General features: G+C 31.9%; 2 protein-coding genes and 1 pseudogene across 3 annotated transcripts; 2 read left to right on the plus strand and 1 right to left on the minus strand.

Moving 5' to 3' along the window:
* LOC109329787 (S-adenosylmethionine synthase-like) lies at window positions 2319-4458 on the minus strand. Its single transcript, XM_019563609.1, has 2 exons — window positions 4347-4458; window positions 2319-3708 (listed from the first exon to the last, which is right to left on the minus strand). The coding sequence occupies exon 2, from the start codon at window positions 3697-3699 to the stop codon at window positions 2518-2520; it is 1182 nt and encodes a 393-aa protein (XP_019419154.1). The 5' UTR covers window positions 3700-3708; window positions 4347-4458; the 3' UTR covers window positions 2319-2517.
* On the plus strand, window positions 10687-14308 carry LOC109329378 (annotated as a pseudogene).
* Window positions 19818-22854, plus strand: LOC109328932 (signal recognition particle 19 kDa protein-like). 2 transcript variants are annotated; one of them, XM_019562576.1, is made up of 4 exons: window positions 19818-19901; window positions 20020-20201; window positions 20317-20416; window positions 22534-22854. In XM_019562576.1, the coding sequence occupies exons 2-4, from the start codon at window positions 20025-20027 to the stop codon at window positions 22668-22670; spliced, it is 414 nt and encodes a 137-aa protein (XP_019418121.1). In that variant the 5' UTR covers window positions 19818-19901; window positions 20020-20024; the 3' UTR covers window positions 22671-22854. The 2 variants fall into 2 exon arrangements, with proteins under 2 accessions (XP_019418121.1, XP_019418120.1); XM_019562575.1 differs by having other exon boundaries at window positions 19827-19901; window positions 20003-20201.

Here is a 23080-nt window from a genome sequence, read left to right on the forward strand (position 1 = left end):
CTATATGAACGATAACTATATGGTTGGGGGATGGTTAACAAGTGGTATATTCGGGATATATATAGTGACAATTTATAAGACAGTAGATATTGTCATAATGTGTAAGTAGTGCTCATTTTGACACCGGATTTCCCATGAACTTGATTGCATGCACAAAATATGCGGATGCCACTAATCCCATGATTATTGGTCTTTAATTATTTATACTGTGCAATCAAATGAACCTAATGCAATACTAGTGTAAATGTAAAAAGAAAAGAAAATAACATTTTCATGAGTAAAAATAAGCTTACCTACCACTCTAAGCAGGTGCATTTCTAACGTATTTTGAATTACACAAAATAATTGTTTTTGTTTTAAAAGTTTTATGTGATGTCTTATAAATTACAAAATTTATTTAAATAAAGTATGCTCAAAGTCACGCCTTTTGGGGGCACAGTAGTAGGTTAACTATAATCAGGCGCCCACTACACCAATAATGCACGCATAACAATGCCCACGATAGAATTAGTTATGATTATTTAATATGCTAATTACCATTAATATCTCTGAAGTAGACATGCCGACTTTTCTACTTTGTTTGGAAAATTTACGTGGGTAGTGTAGTTTGACTACATTATCTCATCTTTGGGGTAAATTTTGAGTTAATTACGGGAATTGTGCAGTTTTTATAGATGTCGTGGATAGAGTCCACGATTTAACCAAGGTCGTGGATGAGAAATGCATTTTCCCACAAACCTTGTTGACCAGAACCACAACTTTCTTACACACTCTCTCCTTATGCAAAATCGTGGATATCATGCACGACTTCCATAGTCGTGTACGGTATGCACGAGATTGAATGGGACATGATGAGTTTTGAATTTCTCTTTTACACGAATAGTATGGTTATTTATTGTTTTAGGGGTTAGTTTTATTGATTATAGTGAATTTTAAAAAAAATTAAGATTTATGATTTTTAGGGTATAAAAATTGTATGTTTAAATTAAAATTGTAAATTAAATTGAATACGATAATTTTACTAAAGTGTTAGTTTTGTGGAATTTGGTTAAAGTTTTTGATATTTTTAACATTTATTGTAGTAGTTATTTAAAAATAAAATGCATAAATTAAAATTAGAAGACAATTTTATAGAAATGAAATTGATAATTATATTAGGAATTCAAAAATGCTTACATTTAAAAAAACAGAACGAGAATAGAAATTCCTAATGGCGTCTATGTGATGATTTTCCACATTCAGTTGCATTCCTCCTTCGAGGCGGTTGAACTCTTAGTTGTTGTTGTTGTAATTGCTGGTGTCTTGGTTGTCCATTTCCACCTCGAACTAGTTGTGGCTCCTCATCTTCGTCGTCATCATCTTCATCGTCAGGTTATGAAGGCATTGTCAGTTGAGAATTGAATGCCAACATTGGGGTATTTGAAAACATAGATGACATTCCTTGAAATTGCACCATTCCCATAATTAATTCAAAACCTACCCCAAACGTGGGATAGTATAGTCAATCTACACTACCCACGTAAATTTTTCACTTTATGGTTTGGAGAAGAAAATGATAAGAGAGAAAGTTTATGAGTAGAAAGAAGGAGATAAGAAATAGAGTTCAGTTGTAGAGTTGTTTGGTAGAAAAGAAATAAGAGAGAAAGAGAAGAGAGAAAATGTGAGTTTTTCTTATATACACAATTTTACCCTTGCGCATGTATATGATTGTGTGAAATTGGTGGGGTAACTTAGTCATTTCCAAAAACTCACTTCTCTCATCTTACTTTCTTCTCATACTTGAAGAGAATAAATTTGACATGACACCCACCATATTTCTTTTTCTCTTCTCTCTTTCATCCCATAATCAAAGGAGAGAAATTTGTCAACTTCACTCACTTTCTCTCTCCTCTCCTCTCATATTTACCTCAACCAAATGAGGCTTCATCTACAAGTTATCTCCTCGTATCTTTAAAATTTTGAAAAGTAACATATTTAATCATTTTTTATAAAATATTTTTAAAATTAAATAAAATAATACACATATCATACTTTTACTAACCACGTAAGATAAATTATTTTATGATATAAATACTTTACCAATCAAGTCATAAACATTTGACTCGTGTAGCTCGCCATATAACATTAAAAAAAATTGGATAGAGAAATAATAGCACAGCTAGAATGAGAAAAAATGGAGTGTATAAGAAGACTATTAACATTTCCTTTCTGCCTTATGAAGCATCTGTTTAATCCTTTGGGATGGGGGAAGCTACACCTACGGGCTAAAAAACTAAAATGCACATGAGCTCATTGAAACAAGTACTATAGTTCATATTTTAAATTGCATGCTGTGTTTGATTTGAGATTCAGAAATTAACTTACCAATACAAACTGAGTACATATTTTTAGTTTATTCGGTAAAATATTACAAAGAAACAGAGGGGGAGATAGAGACAGAGACACAGAGGCATAGAAAGATTAAATAATATAAAAAGGCAACCAGCAAAACTCCCAATCCTCGACCTAAATAATAACTTAAGCCTTCTCCCACTTGAGGGGCTTCACTACTTCCCATGTGAAATCAGCATCATCTCTTCCAAAATGTCCATAGGCAGCAGTCTTCAAGAACCTGTTGTTGCCACCCCTCTTGAGATCAAGGTTGATAGAGATCATACCAGGCCTGAAATCAAAGTTCTCCTTCACAATTTTGAGGATCTCCTTGTCAGGGATCTTGCCAGTACCATATGTGTCAACAAAGACAGATAAAGGCTCAGGCACACCAATGGCATAGGACACTTGCACAATCGTCCTCCTTGCAAGTCCACTGGCAACAATGCTCTTAGCAGCTTGCCTCACAACGTAAGCACCACTCCTGTCAACCTTGGTTGGGTCCTTTCCAGAGAAAGCACCTCCACCATGTGCACCCCATCCTCCATAAGTGTCGATGATGATCTTACGGCCAGTGAGACCAGCATCTCCATGAGGTCCACCGATGACAAAACGGCCTGAAGGGTTCAAGTGGAAAATGGTTTTCTCATCAAGGTACTTCTCAGGAATCACAGGCTTGATAACATGCTCTTTCAGATCAGCAGCAATTTCATCATTAGTCACAGTCTCATCATGCTGTGTGGAGATAAGCACAGTGTGGACACGGACTGGAACCATGGCACCCTTGTCATTGTAATACTCAACAGTGACTTGGGTCTTACCATCAGGCCTCAACCAGGTAAGGGTACCGTTCTTGCGAACCTCGGTGAGACGAGCACCAAGCTTGGTGGCAAGAACATGGCTCAAGGGCATAAGCTCAGGGGTCTCATCAGTGGCATAGCCAAACATGTGACCCTGGTCACCAGCACCAATATCCTCCGGTCTCTTGGTGAAATGGCCATGTACACCCTGTGCAATGTCAGGGCTCTGCTGCTCAATGTTGACAAGGACCCTGCAGTTGTCAGCATCAAGACCAACATCATCCGAAACGAAACCAATGTCCCTCACAGTTTTGCGGACAATTTTCTCATAGTCAATGTTGGCCTTGGTTGTGACCTCTCCAAATACCATCACCAAGTTGGTCTTGGTGCAAGTTTCACATGCAACCTTGCTGTCTGCATCCTGTTCCAAACAGGCATCGAGCACGGCATCAGAGACTTGATCACAGAGCTTGTCAGGGTGCCCCTCGTTCACTGACTCAGAGGTAAATAGGAAAGTCTCCGCTGCCATCTTTAGTTGCTGTGGAACAAAGTCAAACATAAATCAAACATAGAGATACATGGCTCATTTGTTTAGGCTAAAAAATTGATTCTCTATTTTGTGAAAAGCTAAAACCTAAAAGCCGGATCTTGGTCTCCGTTTCCAATTAAACGGTTTCAATTAATAAAAAAACACTAATAAACCCTAAACAAATATGAAAGACAAAATTTAGATCAGAGGCAAGTCCCATTTTGAAACTTTGCATATAGAAATTACAATTACAATTACAATTACAAATGTAATAAAAAATATTACATGGTGACAGTTCAAGCAAGGTCAAAGTTGGATAACTAGTAAAATATAGTAATCTAGAATAACAAAATTCAAATTCGTCGCGAACTAACTGAAAAAAACGGCATTATCATATGAATTCCACTAGATCTGAAAGCTAAAAGCCAAATCTCGCATAAAAGAAGAAATTAGCAAGTTATGGAGCAGTTCAAACTAGGTTCGAAGAGAAAAACACTAAGAAAACTCAGCAAAACAACCTCAAAGTTGAAAACACCAAATCGTACCACGAGATCTACGACATAATGCGAATTGAACTATCAAACAATTAATTAATAACGAGAAAATGAAGTTTATTAACCGCACATAAATAGAGAGAGAAATAGAACCTTGGAAGGTAGAAGAGAAGAGAAGGTGCGAGGAAGAAGTTAGGTATTGGTGGTACGAGTCAAATGTTAGCCTTCGTTCTTTATTTATACTGGAAATTTTGAGTGAGGTTTGTCAATGACGGAAATACCCCCATAATTAACATGATTATATTTTCGGTTAGATTCATTCATTTGGATCCACGTTTGGAGTTAGATGAATCTCCACTATGGATTTTGGATTGGGTGACTTCAGATGAACGCGTAAACACAGTTAAGACATTTACCTTCCACCGACGTCTAATTTTCCGCTCATAAATGTCAGAATATTACACTTACACCCTGAAATTTAATACAATTATATGTGGCTGCAATTTGATTTTAATTAATTATGATAAATTTATCATTTTTAAATTTTAATATAGGATTTCATTATGAAATTATTTTTTGTTTAATCAATATTTTTATAATTATTATTATATTCAGTAATAAACCAAAAATGATGAATAAATATTGTATCTTAAACTTATCTTGTGTGAGATCATACAAAGTTGTACCATTTTTTTCATGGTCATTATCATTAGTGAATCTCAATACACTTTATTTTACTTCCAACTTTTAAATTAGTTGTTCCTAACTATATAATCTTAAAACTAAAAAATTATTTAAATAGAATAATATTAAATTGTTATTTTGATATCATTATTTTAAGACTTAAGATGATTAAAGGTTGAGTTATCCAAATATATGTTATTCTCTAAAATTAGTTGGTTTTGAAAATGAGGTAAAGAAATGGAAAATGAAATTGTGATTAGTTCAATGAAAATTGGATTTTACTTTTTTTATTAAGTTGTAATAAATAAATAAGATCATATTTAACAATGCCGTATGTGTCAAAATTTATCTCATCACTATTTAATATATGATGAACAACATGTGATACAAAGTGAAGAGAAAACTTAATAAATTAAATAAATTAATTTTCATTTGTTACAAAGTACATAATTAATTATAAGGTAATGTTGATTAAAAACACAAAATAGAAGAGTGATTCCGTGAACAAATTTTATATGCAACAAATGATCAGTTTATCATAATTAATGTATAATTAATAAATTACAGATATACTCCTTAGACTTTAACAATTATATTCACTAGCAGGTGTTTCAAATGGCAGGTGGGGTTGCTGCCACTTGAATTTTTCTAACATGTTTTTTTCAAGAGAATACATTTGTTGTCCACAAAATGTGTCATTATATATGTTACTTATTATGGTTAACCATAAAAAATAGTTATTTAGGTAATTCTTTTATTTAATTATAAAAATGGCTCATGGAGTAATATATTATTTAGAAATGCATATGTAATTCTTTTACCAGCACTCAAATGATATCTTTATGGAGATACTAATTAGAACTCGCATATTTATTTAACTAGTAGCTTGATAAATAAAAATAGTAAAACTTATATGGTCATTCTATAATAATATGATAATGTTGCTTATAATAGTATCACTTCATTTGAGTTCGTAATGATTTTATACTTGATAAATAAATTATGTATGTACTCATAATATATACCTAAGGATGTTTATGTCATTATGATAATATGTATTTATTGTCCAAAATTTTTATTCTATAAATTTTAATGATCAATAAAATATTAGTTTAAAATGTCAAATTCAACATTTTTATTGGACTCATTAGTCATTCAAGTTTGAAGATTTCTAAACCATATGCCTCTAGTCATATCATGTTTTATTAAATTATCTGTCTTATTTTGACCAATGTGGTTCAATTACTATATAAATATATATTTTCAGCAATGAAGACAACCAAACAAAAATACGTAGTAAGATAAAATATGAATTTCTTGCCGATGACATAAAAATTTAGGTGAAAAGAAAAAATCTAAATTTTTTACCTTTAGTCCAGTTATGTATGATTCTTTATATTTTTCGTTACTAAATTAATTTTAGTTATTAATAATAATTAAATATTGTTGTTTTTCCTAAAGATCAAATTAAGATCCACCATTGATTATATTCATCATTTTTTTGTTTAAAATATCACACTAATTGGGAAAGAATGTTTATAGTATAAATATACATTATTAAAAAGCACTTACTTTTATATAGTGTTGACCAATATTAACTACTAAAAAGCTGTTTTATTGTTATTATTTGGAAAAATTAAATAATGTCTCTCTCAAATTTACATTTTTTTAAATAAAATTTTAACTATTGTTTCAAAAAAGGTAAAAATCTTACATGCTAGATGATTTTAAGAAGAAATAATATAAGTAGATAGAACAAGAAGTGAGTTTCATTTTTTTCTTAGTTTAGTTGATGAGAGAAGTAGAGAAGAGAGAAAAAATATCAGGTCTCACCTCAATTTTATTCTCCTCACATCACCAAAAAAAAAAGTAAAATGGGAGAGTTTTAATTAGTCAAATGACAATTTTACTTTTACTTTCACAAAAGTAACAACAATCACATAAAATATGAAAACATGGTGTTATCTATCATGTACATGTTTCTAAAAATTACTATTTATAAGTATTATTTTAATTAAATTTAAAAAAAAATTAAAAAAAAAGGTGTATTTGTTAATTTTATAATAAAAGGAATTTTAAAATCATAATTTAGTATTAAAGTTAATGTGAAAAATATAGTATTGTCTATACAATAAAGTATATTATTTATTCCTCTTATATCAAATAACTCTTAAATTTTACTTTCTTTCTTATTGATTTATCTCTTCTCATAATATTTTTTCTTATCTTCTTTTCTTCCATTTTCTCTTTTCAACCAAAGATAGCACAAATTCTCTAACATTAAAAATTGAATTTATAATGTCTGTGCCCAAAAAAATTATAGAATTTCGTCATCCAAAAATTACAATACTATCAATATAATTAATTAAAAAGTTATTATTGTATTAGTAAATTAAGAGTTACATTCACTCAGAAACTAAAAAACACATATTTAGTAAATATATTATTGGAGGAAATTAAAAATCAGTTTCTCAAATTTTTTCGCACTAACAAATGTATCCCACACCCTTTTCGATAAGGAAATAATCACTTTTGGGTGCATGAATATTTTTCCAACAAATACTGCTTTCAAGAATCGAACACTTAACATTTTGATAATCCTAAAATCTAATAACGTTTTATGTCATTAGATTAACACCTTACTTTCTCAATTTACGTTCTTCCTTTCCAAATAAAATTCTAAGTATTACTGACCAATATTTGAAGACTAAAACTGAAATAATTACATTGTAAATTTGTAAGGTTTTAACATTAAAAATTGAGGTTATGGTGAATTTGGTTGTCAAAAAATTATAAAGTCCTCAAATTAATTATTTTAAAAAGCATTCATTATATTAACCCCTTAATAGATTACATTCACCATTTAGTTCTTCAGAGATTATTTGTCAGCAAGTTAATCATCTAATTAAATTCCTCAATATATCAACTTTTCAAAGACTACATTTTATACCAAATTAATATCTATTAAGATGTTATTAACAAATAGCTAATTAGGCTACATAGGGACAAATTTAATATTTGAGACACATTCCGTTGTGAATATCTTATATTAATTTTTGGATCCGGATATGTGATTTTGTTTGATATGAAATTTATCTTAATTAATAAATTATAAAAAATGGAAAATATTATTTTTTAAAAATTGTCATTACGTGCATGAATATTATTTTATTCTCGTTAATATATATATATATATACTAAGGGATGAGATTAGCCAAACTCTAAAAAAATAACAAGAAACCCCCCATATGAAGGAGGGGTATCTCGCTGGTTATAAATCAATTTAAATTTGATAAAAAAAAACAATTTTCCAAATGATGTCACTTATGGAGCATGGATTAGCACTATACCTTATATTTTTCGCTAACCATTATAAGTTTCTAACGAAATAATTGAATACTAAAAATTCTTGAGAATTAATTACCAAATACGAAAATCAACCCCGAATTAATTTGGTAGATAATAATGAAACTAATCATTTTTTAAATTGAAGGAGAACCAACTGCGTCATTTTTCTATTTTTTCTTTATATTTCCACTTTAATATTCCATGAATCATTCGGATGAAGTGATGTGTAATCAAACACTTAACCTTACCAAACACTTAACCTTACCAAACACACAAAAGTAATTAAGGGTGAAATTTTGAAAAGGACCTCGTTGAATAGAAAAATCTTGTCAAATTTTCAATTGATTATTAGTTGGAAGGGTAGTGGATTATGTCGCTACACGCCTCCGACAGCACACACCGAAAAGGACACAGTTTACCACTATAAGTCTATAATTATGTGGGAAGATGTAATAATTTTTTTCTCTAATTTTCTCCGTTACTTCATCACAAAAAAATTAATATTTAAAATCATGTACATATTTAAAATTTTATAAATTTAATTTTTTCGAATACAATTGGATTAAAATAACACAATTTAATACATTGAGAATGGAATTAAAAGGAAACGAGGAAATAAAAGGGAAAAAGCGAGTAATAAAATAAATAGAATTAGAAAATAAATATATAATAAGTTTCTAAAAATCAAAAAATTCAGACTACAAAAATGTTAAAATATTTTTTTGAAGCAACTCAGATAATAATAGAATGAGAGAGCACAAAAAGTATAACGTAGAGGTGTAAACAGGTGGAAATGTGTAATTTCATGAGTTTATGAGAGGAAAATCCTAAAATCATTTGCTCACATATATGGTAAATTGGTTGACTAAAATGTTTCACAGTATATAAACACTTATATATTATTTATTATTTATTTATATTATTATTTATTTAATGAAATATTTATATTGACAATCTATTAGTTTTATATATTATTATTATATCATTAATCTTTATATTTAGTCATCATTAATTTTTGAAAAATATAATACAAATGAACCATAGATAATCTATTAATTATGTTTAAGCTTTATATCATTAATGCATAAAATATTACAATCATATTTAATATTCAACCACCAAAAATGAGTGTAATAGTGCATAATAGTACAACAAACTATATATTATTATTTGTACAAAAGAAAACTATATATCATTGTAGTTTTCTATTTAATAATGAGTATAATATATAGTGTAAAGATTTATATATAATGAGTTCATTATCTACCATTCACTTAGACTACTTTTTTTAAAAAACTAATAATTGAAAATGAATAATGCATAATAATTTTATTTAATAATTGTGATGAAAAGAATGTAAGAGACTCCAATTTTATTTCCTTCTACTACATAGGAGTGTGAAAATTCGATCCAGTTTGATTTTTGGTGCATTTTAGTGATCAAACAGATAAAAAATATATGATTCAGTTCTGTTTAATTAACCGCAAATTTAACTATAAGAACTGAACCAAACCGCTATTGAATGATTTGGTTCAGTTCCACGGTTTTTCAATTTACTTTTTTTATAAAAAATCTTACATCAATCGAAAATTCAAAATGTATTAGAAGAGATATTGCTTATTTATAAAAAAGATAAACATTACTATTATTATTATAAAAAAGTATGAATCATATATAACAATATAATTAATGATTAGTAAAATATATAATAGTTACATTTATAACCTTACATTTCATAATTAGTAACACATATAACAATACATGTATAACAATATATGATATATGTTAGTTTCAAACTAAATATCACATAATTTGAAAAATATGTTCCAAATCATAAGACCATAGAAAAAATTTAGTAACTAATAACCTATATAATATTAACTTAATGACAATTTAGTAACATATATCACACTACAATTCACACAAAAATTGATAATTTAAGCTAGAAAATTAGTTGAAGAATTTAAACAATAATAAAATATTATTCCCTAATCTCTAGTATATATTTATTTAATATTCGGTTCGATTCGACTCTAATGGTTTCTAAATTTCTAAAACCATAAACCGAACATAAATGGTTCCTTAAAAAAATATTTGAACCGAACCACAAAACCGAACCGAACCATATTTTGCAGTTTAGTTCGGTTCTATCGGTTTTACAGTTTAAACCAGAATCGTTTACGCCCTGTCAATGACAAGGATGTGTATGAAATATGAATGGATAAATAGAGGGGGAAAGTGGTAAGTAATCTCAAGCATTTTTTCAAAACAAGAAAAAGTATCCCCTCATAGTTATTTGAAGAAAAAACGTATATATTAATAGTGTATAAGTTTTATATATTACTATTGCAATATTTATCATTTATATAAATAAATGATGGATACGTAGTGATAATAACGAAGTGGGTATGTGCAAGTAATACTTTCTCATTCCCAAACTCACACTATTTATAGTACTCGTATGGGTAGTGGGGTTAACATGTAGCCAATATGTTTTTAATGTTAATTATATAAGTATATACTTTATAATATCAATATATACAAATAATTATTTTATAAATATAAGATATTTATATGATAAATTTATTATTATAGCTAACGATAATAATTTATTATGAAATAATAAAAAAATATAATTGCGAATATCATTAGAGGGTATTATAAAATCCACTTCTATCCATAACAATCATTGCGAATATCATTACATGTATTTTTATGGGTACACATGTATCCGATTTTGTAACCCTATATGAATAATATACTAACTATATATAAACAATATAGAGATATTACACTCTACTTTTTTTACTTGGTGGTAATCATTAATTATTTTTATTTAATAATTATTATTAAATATGAGTAATACATATAAATGATTGATAATATATTTGATATATGTAAAAAACTTAATAATTTATTTAAATTAAATTTTTACATTTATGATATAGTTGTAAGCCCAATTTTATTATTCCCGAGTATTTTTTATAATTGAATTCTACAATTTTATCTCTTGTGTGGTCCCATCCTCAAATTGATCCACTGTCTTTCCGTTCCCTGTCTTGGTCCCAACTCCCTTACCTTTTTTCCATGTATTTCTACATACAAGGTGCAAGCAATAAGTATAGTCCAACTTGAGTCCACAACTCAATAAATCCATGTTTTTTTTTTATTTCAAACTTATTTTTATTATGTTTTCTGTGGTCAGTGTGCTTCTTTTATTCGCTCATTGTTTTCTTTACCATGAACATGTATAATATATTATACTATTTAGTGATTCTCATATTGGCATAGCCCATATACAAATTAAGAGATATATTATCATATGCTAATACTTATATCGGAATATTAATACAGCGACTTTTATATGATATAATTTATTTTATTGTTAGTTATGTTGTGATTTATTTACTTTTCCTTATATACTTATATTGATTCAATCCATCAATAGAATAAAGAATAAAAAGATTTTTCTAAATATAATCACATCCAAAGAAATCATCAACTCCTCAAGCAAATGCAGAAGTAGAACATTACATCCATCTTTGAAAAAGTGTTTTTGAAATTTAATTGAAAAAAGCTTCCTAATGATGATGTTTCAAGGGGAAAAAAATCAGATTATTATGTAAGCGATAGAATGAAATGCGAAATTATATGAAAGTTCAGTTATCTATATGGAGAAAAATATTTCTAAGAATGTTAAAAATGAGAAAAATATTTTATGCTTCCAAAACATGAAAACTTCAAAAATAATTATAATATATTTATACTTTTAGAAATAAATGTTATATTTTAGTTTAGCAAATTTTTGACATTGCACTCCCAAGTAAACTTTCTTTCTGGCTGCCGGAACAAAGTTGCACATGCCCGAAACTATTGGGCCTTCACAGAAAGGAGCATAGGCCGACCGAAAACGCTAAAAGCCCATCTTAATATTTTCTGTCTGGAGTTTAGTAAGTTGAGAGATTTTTTCAGATTACAATTCTGCCCCTTGTTCTGTATCATGGCCAAAATTAAGTCTTTCAAGCAAGAGTTTATACACTTGGTTTGTTTTTTATTTCACTGTCAACTATGTCATAATAATATTACTACATTGTTTGTTTCCCCTATTCTTTGATTGGTTTTTAACTTTATGGGTTTCAGATGAACGTCTCAAGGAGTCACAAAACATCATAGTCAAATACCCAGATCGAATTCCTGTAACATTTCATTCTTTCATTCATACTTTATTCAACAAGACAAGATTTTCAGGTCCTACTTGCTTAATATTTCAATTTTCTAAGCTAGATTAATTACCATAGCGAGAAAAAAATGAAAATTATGAAGATTTTGATGTGGCCCTTAAGTATTGTATAAATGTATTGCATATCATAGCACAAGTATTGAAAAGTGTTTGAATGGAAAAGTAATTTGTCTATAACATTTATAGCAACTACTGAGCTATCTCATACTATTTTTTCTTGATGCATTATTGCAGGTCATCATTGAGAAACACTATAGGACAGACCTGCCTGATTTGGACGAGAAGAAGTAGGCTCACTTTAATTTTTCTAACTAAAACCAACAATAGGATTCCTACACCCTGATTCAATTATTCATTTCATAATAGTCAACATCTTGATTATATGCTTTGTAGTTTTGTGCAATGATTTCAATGAGGTTCATTCCATTTCTATGATAAAAGGTTGTTTGATTGATGTAGCTAACTCATCTAGTGAGATTAAAGCTTGTTTATTGTTGTATTCCATTTTTATTGATTATAGAATCATTTGCAATATACCATCCTATTCGGTGATGACTTCCTCTTTGCTTTGTCAATTTTACGACATCTTTGCATGTTCTTCATTTATTTTCAAATTGTTCTCTAATCTATTCCACTTGTTGTAATCAAGGTAGTTAAAATAGAGATTTTACTTAGGATTGGGAGGAGAGTCAAAGATCGTAAATATAGGATCGTAACACGACTCGTAAGATTTTACTTATTAATATATATATATATATATATATATATATATGCATAGAAATTCACACACATATATATTCATCTATATACATATATACATATATATATATATATATTCAAATTATAAGAGTTATAGGTATAATATTTCATAGGTCATGCCCCTTAGTAGGTCATGATAGCAAAATAATACAACTTTTCTCTGTTCCAACTAAAAAAAATAGGGTTTCCCAGCCCACTGGTCACATTTTAATAAGTTTATGAGGCTAAAAAAGAAATTGGGCTTAAAAGGCAGGAATAAAAGCCCATTAAACCCGTTTTTGATAAATAAATAAAACTAGGGTTTTAACAAGCCGGGTTGCACATGACCCGGTTAGCCTTCTTCTCTACCCTTCCAATGACGGCTTTGTAATCAGTTTGAACCTTCTTCTCTACCCTTCAATGGCGGCTAATCGGCTATTATCAGTTTGAACATGCTTCTCTACCCTTCTAATGGCAGCTATATGATGAGTTTGATACTTCTTCTCTATTCAATTGAGAGAGAGTGACGACGTGAAGAAGAGAGTGAGAGAGAGGGGAAGTGAAGTTGTGACAGAGATTTAGGGATCGGTGGGCTCGTCGACTCCACCGGTTTTATGCACCTGCACGACGATCCCATGGAGTCGCATCCAAGACTGAGATCGAGCACGGGTTGGAGGTTGATGATCGTAAGATCGTGCGATCTCACGAGTAAGCTCGCGATTTTGACTACCTTGGTTGTAATCACATTGAATCCCTAATTGTGACTAGGTAATTGATAAATTTAAGGTCTATCTTGTCCTCAAGGTTCTAAACTCTTGTCACTTTTCTCTTAGATACTTGGTTCCTCGAGATATGTCGGTCGGACAGTTTATTCACATTTTAAGTAGCAGGTTGTGTTTGCCTCCTGGGAAAGCTTTGTTCATTTTTTTGAAGAACACATTACCCCAGACCAGTAAATGCACCTAGCAAGTCTTATGAACTCCATGTACCAATCTTATAAGGAGGAGGATGGGTTTCTGTACATGAGTTACAACAGTGAGGAAACATTTGGCTAACTTGGTTGTGTTTGTTAATTCTTGTATGTATTTGGCTATTGGCTACTTACCAATTGTGTAATTTCATCTGTGATAGTAATTTACTTCAGTAGATAATCTACTTGTATGAGTTAACACCATAATCTTTCATGTAAATAATGATTCATTGCACTTCAAATGAAATGTACAATTTAAAAGATTAATAATAAGAGAGCCATATTTTTTCTATATTGGAAGTAGAAGACTTTCAAAATTAAATAATACTCATGATCTCAATTCTCCTCTTGATCACACCACTAACCAAATTATGAGCAATTTGCATAAGCATGATGATGCCTTGATAACCAGGATAAATAATGTTGTTGCCAAGACCAAACAAGTGTTGTTCGTAATCAAAATTGAAGAACCATCCCACTTAACCAAATCAGACCAGATGCACCAAGCCAAGGCACATCAGTGCCACGCCCAGGTGCATCAGCACGCACAGGTGCATTAGTACCACGCCCAGGTGCATCAGCGCTACGTCCAGGCGGACCAAGTGCATCAGCGCCAACCTAAGGCGCATCAGGCCTGCCAGGACTAGAGCAAGGCGCACCAGAGCAGTGCCCAACAGATGCACCAACACCTAGGCAGGGCGCACCAGATCAATTCTGGCTTGGACACAAATCAGGCTTCTTAAGCCTACCATGAAGGCAGCGCCATTCAAGGCACTCATCAAACTCAAATCAAGACCAATCATTATATCCCAAGTAGAATCAAAGGCTTAAGATTAATGGGCTTTCCTTTACTTGCAGCCCAAGTTATCATTGTTTTAGTGATTTTTGCCATATGTAACACATGCTAATTTGTTAGTTTAAGTAGTTAGGCAAGTTTGTTATTCTGTTTTTCATTTCCCTTGCCTATAAGTTCAGAGTTTCATCTTTGTTAATTAATTCAAGCTTTTCTAATAAAGATCAAGAAGTTTTTCCTTATTGTCTTGTTATTCAAGAACTTCTCTATCAAGAAGAAGTTCTGTTTTTCATTCTTCGTTTCATCCTTTCTTTGATGGTATCAGAGCTCTTTTAAGAGCTCTGCTACATTCATCATGTCAATTGACGCATCCTCTAATGCCAATGTCACACATACCTACTTGAATCCCACCCAAGAACCTGATTCTCCTTATCATGTTCACCCTTCAAAAAATCCTGCAAGTGCTTTAGTCTCACCTCCTCTGAATGGTGAGAACTATCACCAATGGGAGAGGGCAATGAGGATGAGCCTCATATCAAAGCAAAAGTTGCCTTTTGTTGATGGATCAATAACGATGCCTGCAAAGACTGATCCAATCTTTAGAGCTTGGGGAAGAGCTAACAACATCGTGATCTCATGGATCACAAGGTTAGTGACGCCTTCAATTGCACATAGTATCATTTGGATAGATAAAGCCTACGAAATATGGGATGAACTAAGTGAAAGATTCTCCCAAGGGAATCTCTACAAGATCGCAGAATTGCAGAAAACTATCACCAACTTCACACAGGGAGAACTCAATGTTTCCAACTATTTCACAGAGTTGAAGACCCTCTGGGATGAACTAGATAATTTCAGGCCAATGCCAAAATGTAGATGTGAGGTACCATGTTGTGGTGGTGTAATCTCGGATGTGAGAAATCACAGGATAGAAGATAGAGTCATAGTTTTCCTTAGAGGACTTAATGACTCCTACAGTGGAGTCAGATCTCAAATAATGATCATGGAACCCTTACCCAACATGAGTAAGGTATTTGCCCTGTCATCCAACAAGAAAGGCAGATATATGGGCAAGAGTTAGAATCTAAAGCCATGACAGTCTCAAATAATTGGAGAAAAGGAAACTACTCAGGAAGAGGTCAAGGCTCAGGAAGATCTTTTATACAGAATGGATCAGGGAGAGGAAATTCCAACACCTCAGGAAGAGGTTCATAGAGTAAAAGTTCAAGTAGTGGAAAGTTCTGTACTCACTGCAATAGGAATGGACATACAATGGAGACATGTTACAAACTGCATGGATTCCCAGCTAACTTTGGAAAGAATGACCAAGTTCTCTCAGTAGTAAGCTCAAGAATGGAAGAACAGGGATTATGACAACAAACAGATCAAAATAGCCACATTTATGGACTGAGCAAAGAGCAATATCAAAGGTTAATAAACATGCTGAGTCAACCTAATGAAGGAACAAATAAACCAGACCAGAATGACCCAACCACTATCAATTCCAGTGTTCTTTCAGCGACATCTATCAATCATAACAATCAAACAACAAGTAATCCTGATCACACAAACTCTTTGGTCAACTGGATACTAGACAATGGTGCTACAGACCACATAAGTTCTAGCTTAACCAATTTTTCCTCTTATAATGAAATAAAACCTGTTAGAGTAAGGCTACCTAATGGAAATCAAGTGATAGCCGGGACAATATCACTTCTCCCTAAGCTCTTGATTCACAATGTTCTATACTTGCCAAAATTTTCATGCAATTTAATATCTGTATCTAAACTGACCTTAAATTGCAAATATGTATTATCTTTTGATGCTAACTCTTGTGAAATCCAGGAGAAGAAGTCCTTAAGGATGATTGGTTCAACTAAATCCCTTAATGGCTTATATGTCTTGAAAGTCTCTAATTGCTTGCATCATGTAAATTTTTCTGATTATGTAAATGACTCAAATATATGGCATTTTAGACTAGGACATGCATCACACAATTGTATGAATAAAGTAAAGAACATCTTTCCCTCTGTTTGCTATAATAAAGATTACATATGTGATGTTTGTCATCAAGCCAAACAAAGAAAATTACATTTTCCTTTAAGTAAAACTCACTCTGCACATAGCCTAGAATTGATACACGTTGATATATGGGGGCCTTTCTCTGTGGCCTCTGTCCAAGGACATAAATATTTCTTAACAATCGTTGATGATTTTAGCAGATATACCTGGATATATCTAATGAGGTCCAATGCTGAGACCTCTAAAAGTTTACAAGACTTTATCATAATGATGGAAAACCAACTTGGCATTAGAGTTAAGATTGTTAGGAGTGACAATGGCCTAGAGTTTAACATGAAGTCCTTCTATGCTAATAAAGGTATTTTGCAATTAAACCTCATGCACCTATACTCCCCAACAGAATGGAATAGTTGAGAGAAAACATCAACACCTTTTGAATGTAGCTAGAGCTCTGTTAATACAAAGCAAACTCCCTAAGATCTATTGGTCATTTGCTTTGAAGCATTCTGCTTATGTGATCAATATTTTGCCTACTTCTGTTATTAATGATAGAACTCCCTATGAAACTTTGTTCAAGAAACAGCCCAACATACACTTTCTCAAAGTTTTTGGATGTTTATGTTATGTTGGGACACACAACCACTCTAGGGACAAATTTGATCCCAGGTCAAACAAATCCTTGTTCTTAGGATATAAGGAAGGAATAAAGGGATATGTTGTGCTCAACTTACACACTAAAGCCATAGAAGTCAATAGAAATGTCATCTTCTATGAAATAATCTTCCCCTATGCCCCTCAAGATGTGCCCAACTCTGAGATACACAAGGAATCATGTGAGGACCCTTTGACCAATCCTCTCATCTATGATGACAATATTCATCATCCCCTCGAAAATAGACACCACTTAGATAGTAGCAGTGAGGAGATAGATCATCAATCCCCTGAACAAGCTGAAGATCATAACCTCAGAAGGAGTAGCAGGATAGGTAAAACTCCCTCCTACCTCCAAGACTATCATTGTGCCCTTCTCAATAAGACCAATCCCCCTACATCCCTTACCAAGTATCCCATATCCTCCTACCTAAACTATGATAAGCTCTCACGCACCTATAAAACCAGAATTCTATCTTTGACCACAAATATAGAGCCAAAGACATATTCTCAGGCCATTAAGTTCCCTCAATGGTAAGATGCCATTAATAAGGATTTGTCTGCCTTAGAACAGAACAACACGTGGATCATAACTAACCTCCCAAAAGATAAATCTGCCATAGGATGCAAATGAGTCTTTAAGATTAAGTATAAGGCTGATGGAAGTATTGAGAGACACAAAGCTAGGTTAGTTGCTAAGGGTTATAATCAAACTAAGGGAGTGGATTATCTTGAAACCTTCTCCCATGTAGCCAAAATCTCCACTGTGAGACTTGTTTTAGCCTTAGCAGCCATACATGATTGGCACATCAAGCAATTAGATGTGAACAATGCCTTTCTACCTGGAGATTTGCATGAGCAAGTTTACATGATAATACCTCCTGGATTGAACAACACTCAAACTAATAAAGTCTGCAAACTTCAAAAATCCATATATGGCCTCAAGCAGGCCAGCAGGCAATGGTTTGCCAAACTCTCCAATTTTCTCATTAAAAATGGCTTAAGATTACATCCCAAGTAGAATCAAAGGCTTAAGATTAATGGGCTTTCCTTTACTTGCAGCCCAAATTATCATTGTTTTAGTGATTTTTGCCATATGTAACATGTGCTAATTTGTTAGTTTAAGTAGTTAGGCAAATTTGTTATTCTGTTTTTCATTTCCCTTGCCTATAAGTTCAGAGTTTCATCTTTGTTAATTAATTCAAGCTTTTCTAATAAAAATCAAGATGTTTTTCCCTATTGTCTTGTTATTCAAGAACTTCTCTATCAAGAAGAAGTTATGTTTTTCATTCTTCGTTTCATCCTTTCTTTGAGACTTAAGATGCCCATGTATACATTTATACATACATTGAAGTTGCTTCCAACCTTGGCTTTGTATAATCCATACTAACGAGTTTCTGTATCAATATTTTCTCGACTTCCACGTGAATGTAGGAATGTTCTGTCTTACAACCCATAATATGAGAAAGGTTTAAGGAGGATACATATATGCAATTTTACTTATAAGGAGAGACTATTTCAGTGATTTGAACATGTATGGTGACCAATCTTACAATTACATCAAAACACACTAAAAATGTTTCATTACAATGTTTTGTCTTATGTGTAATGAGAGCAATTCAAATTAGTAGTGTAGACAGTATCAAAGAGCCAGTCTCATGCATATGATAGTCATGTCGACTATGGACGCGTAGAAAAATAATTTCAACATACATTCATATATGTTGACATTTTCCCATTCATTTTTACATTCCTCACTAACCAACTATAATTTTAGATAAAAAAAAACTAAAATTAGGGTGTAAGAACAGACAATTTAGAAAGCAAAGAGCATTTACCGAGTAAAGTAACCAAATAATTGAGTATGCAAGAAATATCAATTATTACTTGCATAAGTTTCTACCAGGATCATTACTTCCTTTTGAGAAGTTGGCTTAAATATAAATTGGAACATGATTTATTTTACACCAAGATACTCTAGAAATAAGCAAAAAATAATAATATTTGTGTTGCGTAAGAGAGATGAAACATCAAGCATAGCATTATCCTTTTCTCATTCAAATTCAACTCTCCAATCTTCTTCATTTCTTCTGAAAACACAAAAGCCTACTCATCATTTTAACAAGCCCAATGTAGGCCCAATAACATATTTGTTTTCAAGCACAGGCCCAATAAAACACTTCACCAACTCATCCTCCTTCTCAGTTCAACCTCGCTTCTCTCTCTTACAGTAACTGCTTCAATTCAACCTCCTAACGTTAGGTAAGTTACTTTCTCTCTCTACAAGTCTCAGATTTCGATTTCGATTTGATGGAATTTACTACTATTTCATCATAGATCTCAACATTCAATTTTTGAATCACTGTGTTGTGTGAATCAGAAACAATGGAAGGTGAATTGGCGAATATCAAGAAGTGGAATATACTGTACCCTGTTTACATCAATTCCAAAAAGACTATGGCACAAGGAAGACGAATCGGTCTCACCAAAGCATGTGAAAACCCTACTTGTGCTGAAATTGGTGATTGTTGCACCTATCTTAAAATTCCTTTTGCTATTGAGGTAGATTTTTTTCATTTTCTATTTCGTAATTTCAATGCTGTGTGTGGATGCACTTGATCACTGTAAAATGTATTTATTTATTGATCTATTGATATAAATTTGTTGGTAACCATAGATAGACAAGGCTTACCCGCGTGATTTCATGCAAAGAGGACGAGTGAGGGTTTTGCTCAAAAAGGAGGATGGCACTCTGTTTAATCCCGCCATTGCAACAAGTAATATACTTTAATCTTTTATAGAGCTAACCAAATTTTCATTTAAATCTAAATTGTTGTATAATTTTCATCTCATATCTCAATTGCTAGATTGTGCCTTATAACGTGTCTTAGATTTGGTGTTTATAAGATTAATAATATTCCTTGCAAAAGAGTCCGTAAACAGCATCAACGGCCCGAGACGGTCACCCTGTATCCATCTCATGCTTTCTAGGCAGAATGTTGCTTTAACATACAGTTATCAGTTTCATAATCATTATTCTAAATATTATGTTGGCTGATCGGTTGACACTTTCATCTTAATTTGTCTAATTAAATTAAGGTGCACCGTAATGTGACCAAGTAGCACTTCTCTTTGTCGGGGTTTATCAATTATCAAGCTTTGATATAAATATGTAGCTTTGAAATGTATTGATATACTTTAGCTTCACGAGGAATCTAGGCAACTTTGGAAGTCATAGTTTCTACTCATCATACAGATTCTAGGAGTAGAAGAGACAATAAGATGCCTCAGAGTTGTGCTCTTTTTACAAGTGTATAATTCCAGAATTTTGGCCGTAAGTTGTAACAGTTAATGGAAGTGCTGATTTTAAACAAGTTATAAGTGAAATTTGTAGTAAAATTATCAACAAGGCTTAAGTTGCAACAGTTGCATTGTTATAACAGTTTTTTATAGATGATATTGTTATAACTGTTTTTGAGTTTGAAAGGTGCGTTAGATTGATTAGTTGTTAGAACTTAGAATCTCAGATGCAATTTCAGTTTCTAAGATGTATGATACATAGCCAATATTCATGGAAATTTAGACTTTAGAGATGGACACAACTACTTAGCCAATAGCCTATTGTTACCTGTTAGCATCCGCCTACTTCCAAGTCTTTAACTTTTGTCATCTGCATATAGATATGTATTAGATTATTAAACTTCACCTGCTAACCCTACCAAAAAGGAGTGGGTTGTCTTATTTGATTTAGTCAATATGAACTTAATTGAAGTTTGATTGGAAACACAGAGATTAGCCCCATCTATAGATAGGTCAGAGTTTGCTTGGTTTGAGTTCATATTTATGAATTTGTGAATTATGAACGAATGTGCATGAGCTGAAAGTTTTAAAAGTCTCAATTCTAAGATCTAGTTAAGTGCTGATGTTACTAATAGCATGACCATAGTTAGTGGATTCTCTCATTTATCTTGTGTGCCGCGTACCAGGTTCTTAAAGAAAATATCATAAAAATAATGAAAAAAGTGACGAACCGCATACCCCATTGTAGATACTAGCAACAGAAAAAACAAGGCTTTTCCCACTAGGTGTGTTGGCTACATGCCATTGTGTTCTTTTGCTAACCATGTCTTAGGAAATACCATTTAAATATGAGTGTAATATATGTACTGACAGTGTAAAGATTTATACACAGTCAGTTTATCATCCACCCTTCATTTGGATTACTTTTTAAAAAAAGTCAATGATGATTGAAAATTAATGGTAGATGGTGCAGTGACAATGTAGAAAACTTTTACACTGTCGGTGTATACATTTTTTCTCTTTAAATATTAGTTTTACTTGGTCTCCTCAACCTCTGACTATTGGACATCAGAGTCAATACTGATCAGGATGTTTGTCAGAAATGAAGATCAATTATGAGTGCTTCTGGTAGATGTTTCTCATGATGTTCTGTGGTTGCTTGTATCTGAGGATTAGCAGTAAATCTATGCTGGTCATTTCCGTTTGTTACACAATTTTCTTGATGTGAAGAAGGGCTGACTCACTGAGGTTGAAGTGCAGAAAAGTACTAGAGCCTGAATCTTGCATCAATATTTAATTATAAGATACAAGTAACCTGGATCAAATGCTAAAGTTTTTAATCAGTGAAATTTTGTCACCATGACCATGTTAAGGAGCCATCCAACATATAACATTAAGCAACAGTTTTCAGTGCGTAGATATACAAAGATAACTAAGCTGTTGAATGAGGTTAACTGGCTTCATTTTAATGTCTCTGACAATATAGAGACAGTGTGAGTTAGGATTATTTTGCAAACATCACATCCCATATGTTGCATAGGTATAATGACTCTGGAACATGTCTAACGTTATCATTTTTGTTGTGTTTTTGCAGGAAAACAACTTATGCTTCGCATTGCAGAGATGGTACCTAGACATCCTGGAAGGACTAAGAAGCAGGAGACTGCATCATCATCATCAACTGCTGGACCTTCCACCAAATCTGGGAAGGGTGGAAAGAAGAGAAGATAATTCTGTATTTGAAATATGTTTTTTTACTTGTTGATATTATAGTGTCTTTGGGGATGTATTATGTCTTGTAGTAGGAATAATATATCCCAACTATGTCGAAGTTTTCCCACCCCAATATGTCTTTGTTAACCTTTAGCACAGTTTAAACAGTTTTGCACTTCAGAATTTTAAACTATGCTTACAAGTTTTTTTGTGTGAGGAAAAGAGGATAGTTCTTGGGGGAACACATCTTCTGTCCCATAATTTGTACCATTCTATATGTCATAAGTTATGATTGGTCAGAAAAATACTTAATAATTAAATTTTAACTTAAATACATTTTTCTAACCAATCACAAATTTATGATACATAGAGTGATACTGATTAGGGATATCAGAAGTGCACCTGGTTCTTGATGGATTTGGGGTGAG

The sequence above is a fragment of the Lupinus angustifolius genome, chromosome LG16, assembly GCF_001865875.1.
Source record: "Lupinus angustifolius cultivar Tanjil chromosome LG16, LupAngTanjil_v1.0, whole genome shotgun sequence".
In the NCBI taxonomy this organism is placed as follows: Eukaryota; Viridiplantae; Streptophyta; class Magnoliopsida; order Fabales; family Fabaceae; genus Lupinus; species Lupinus angustifolius.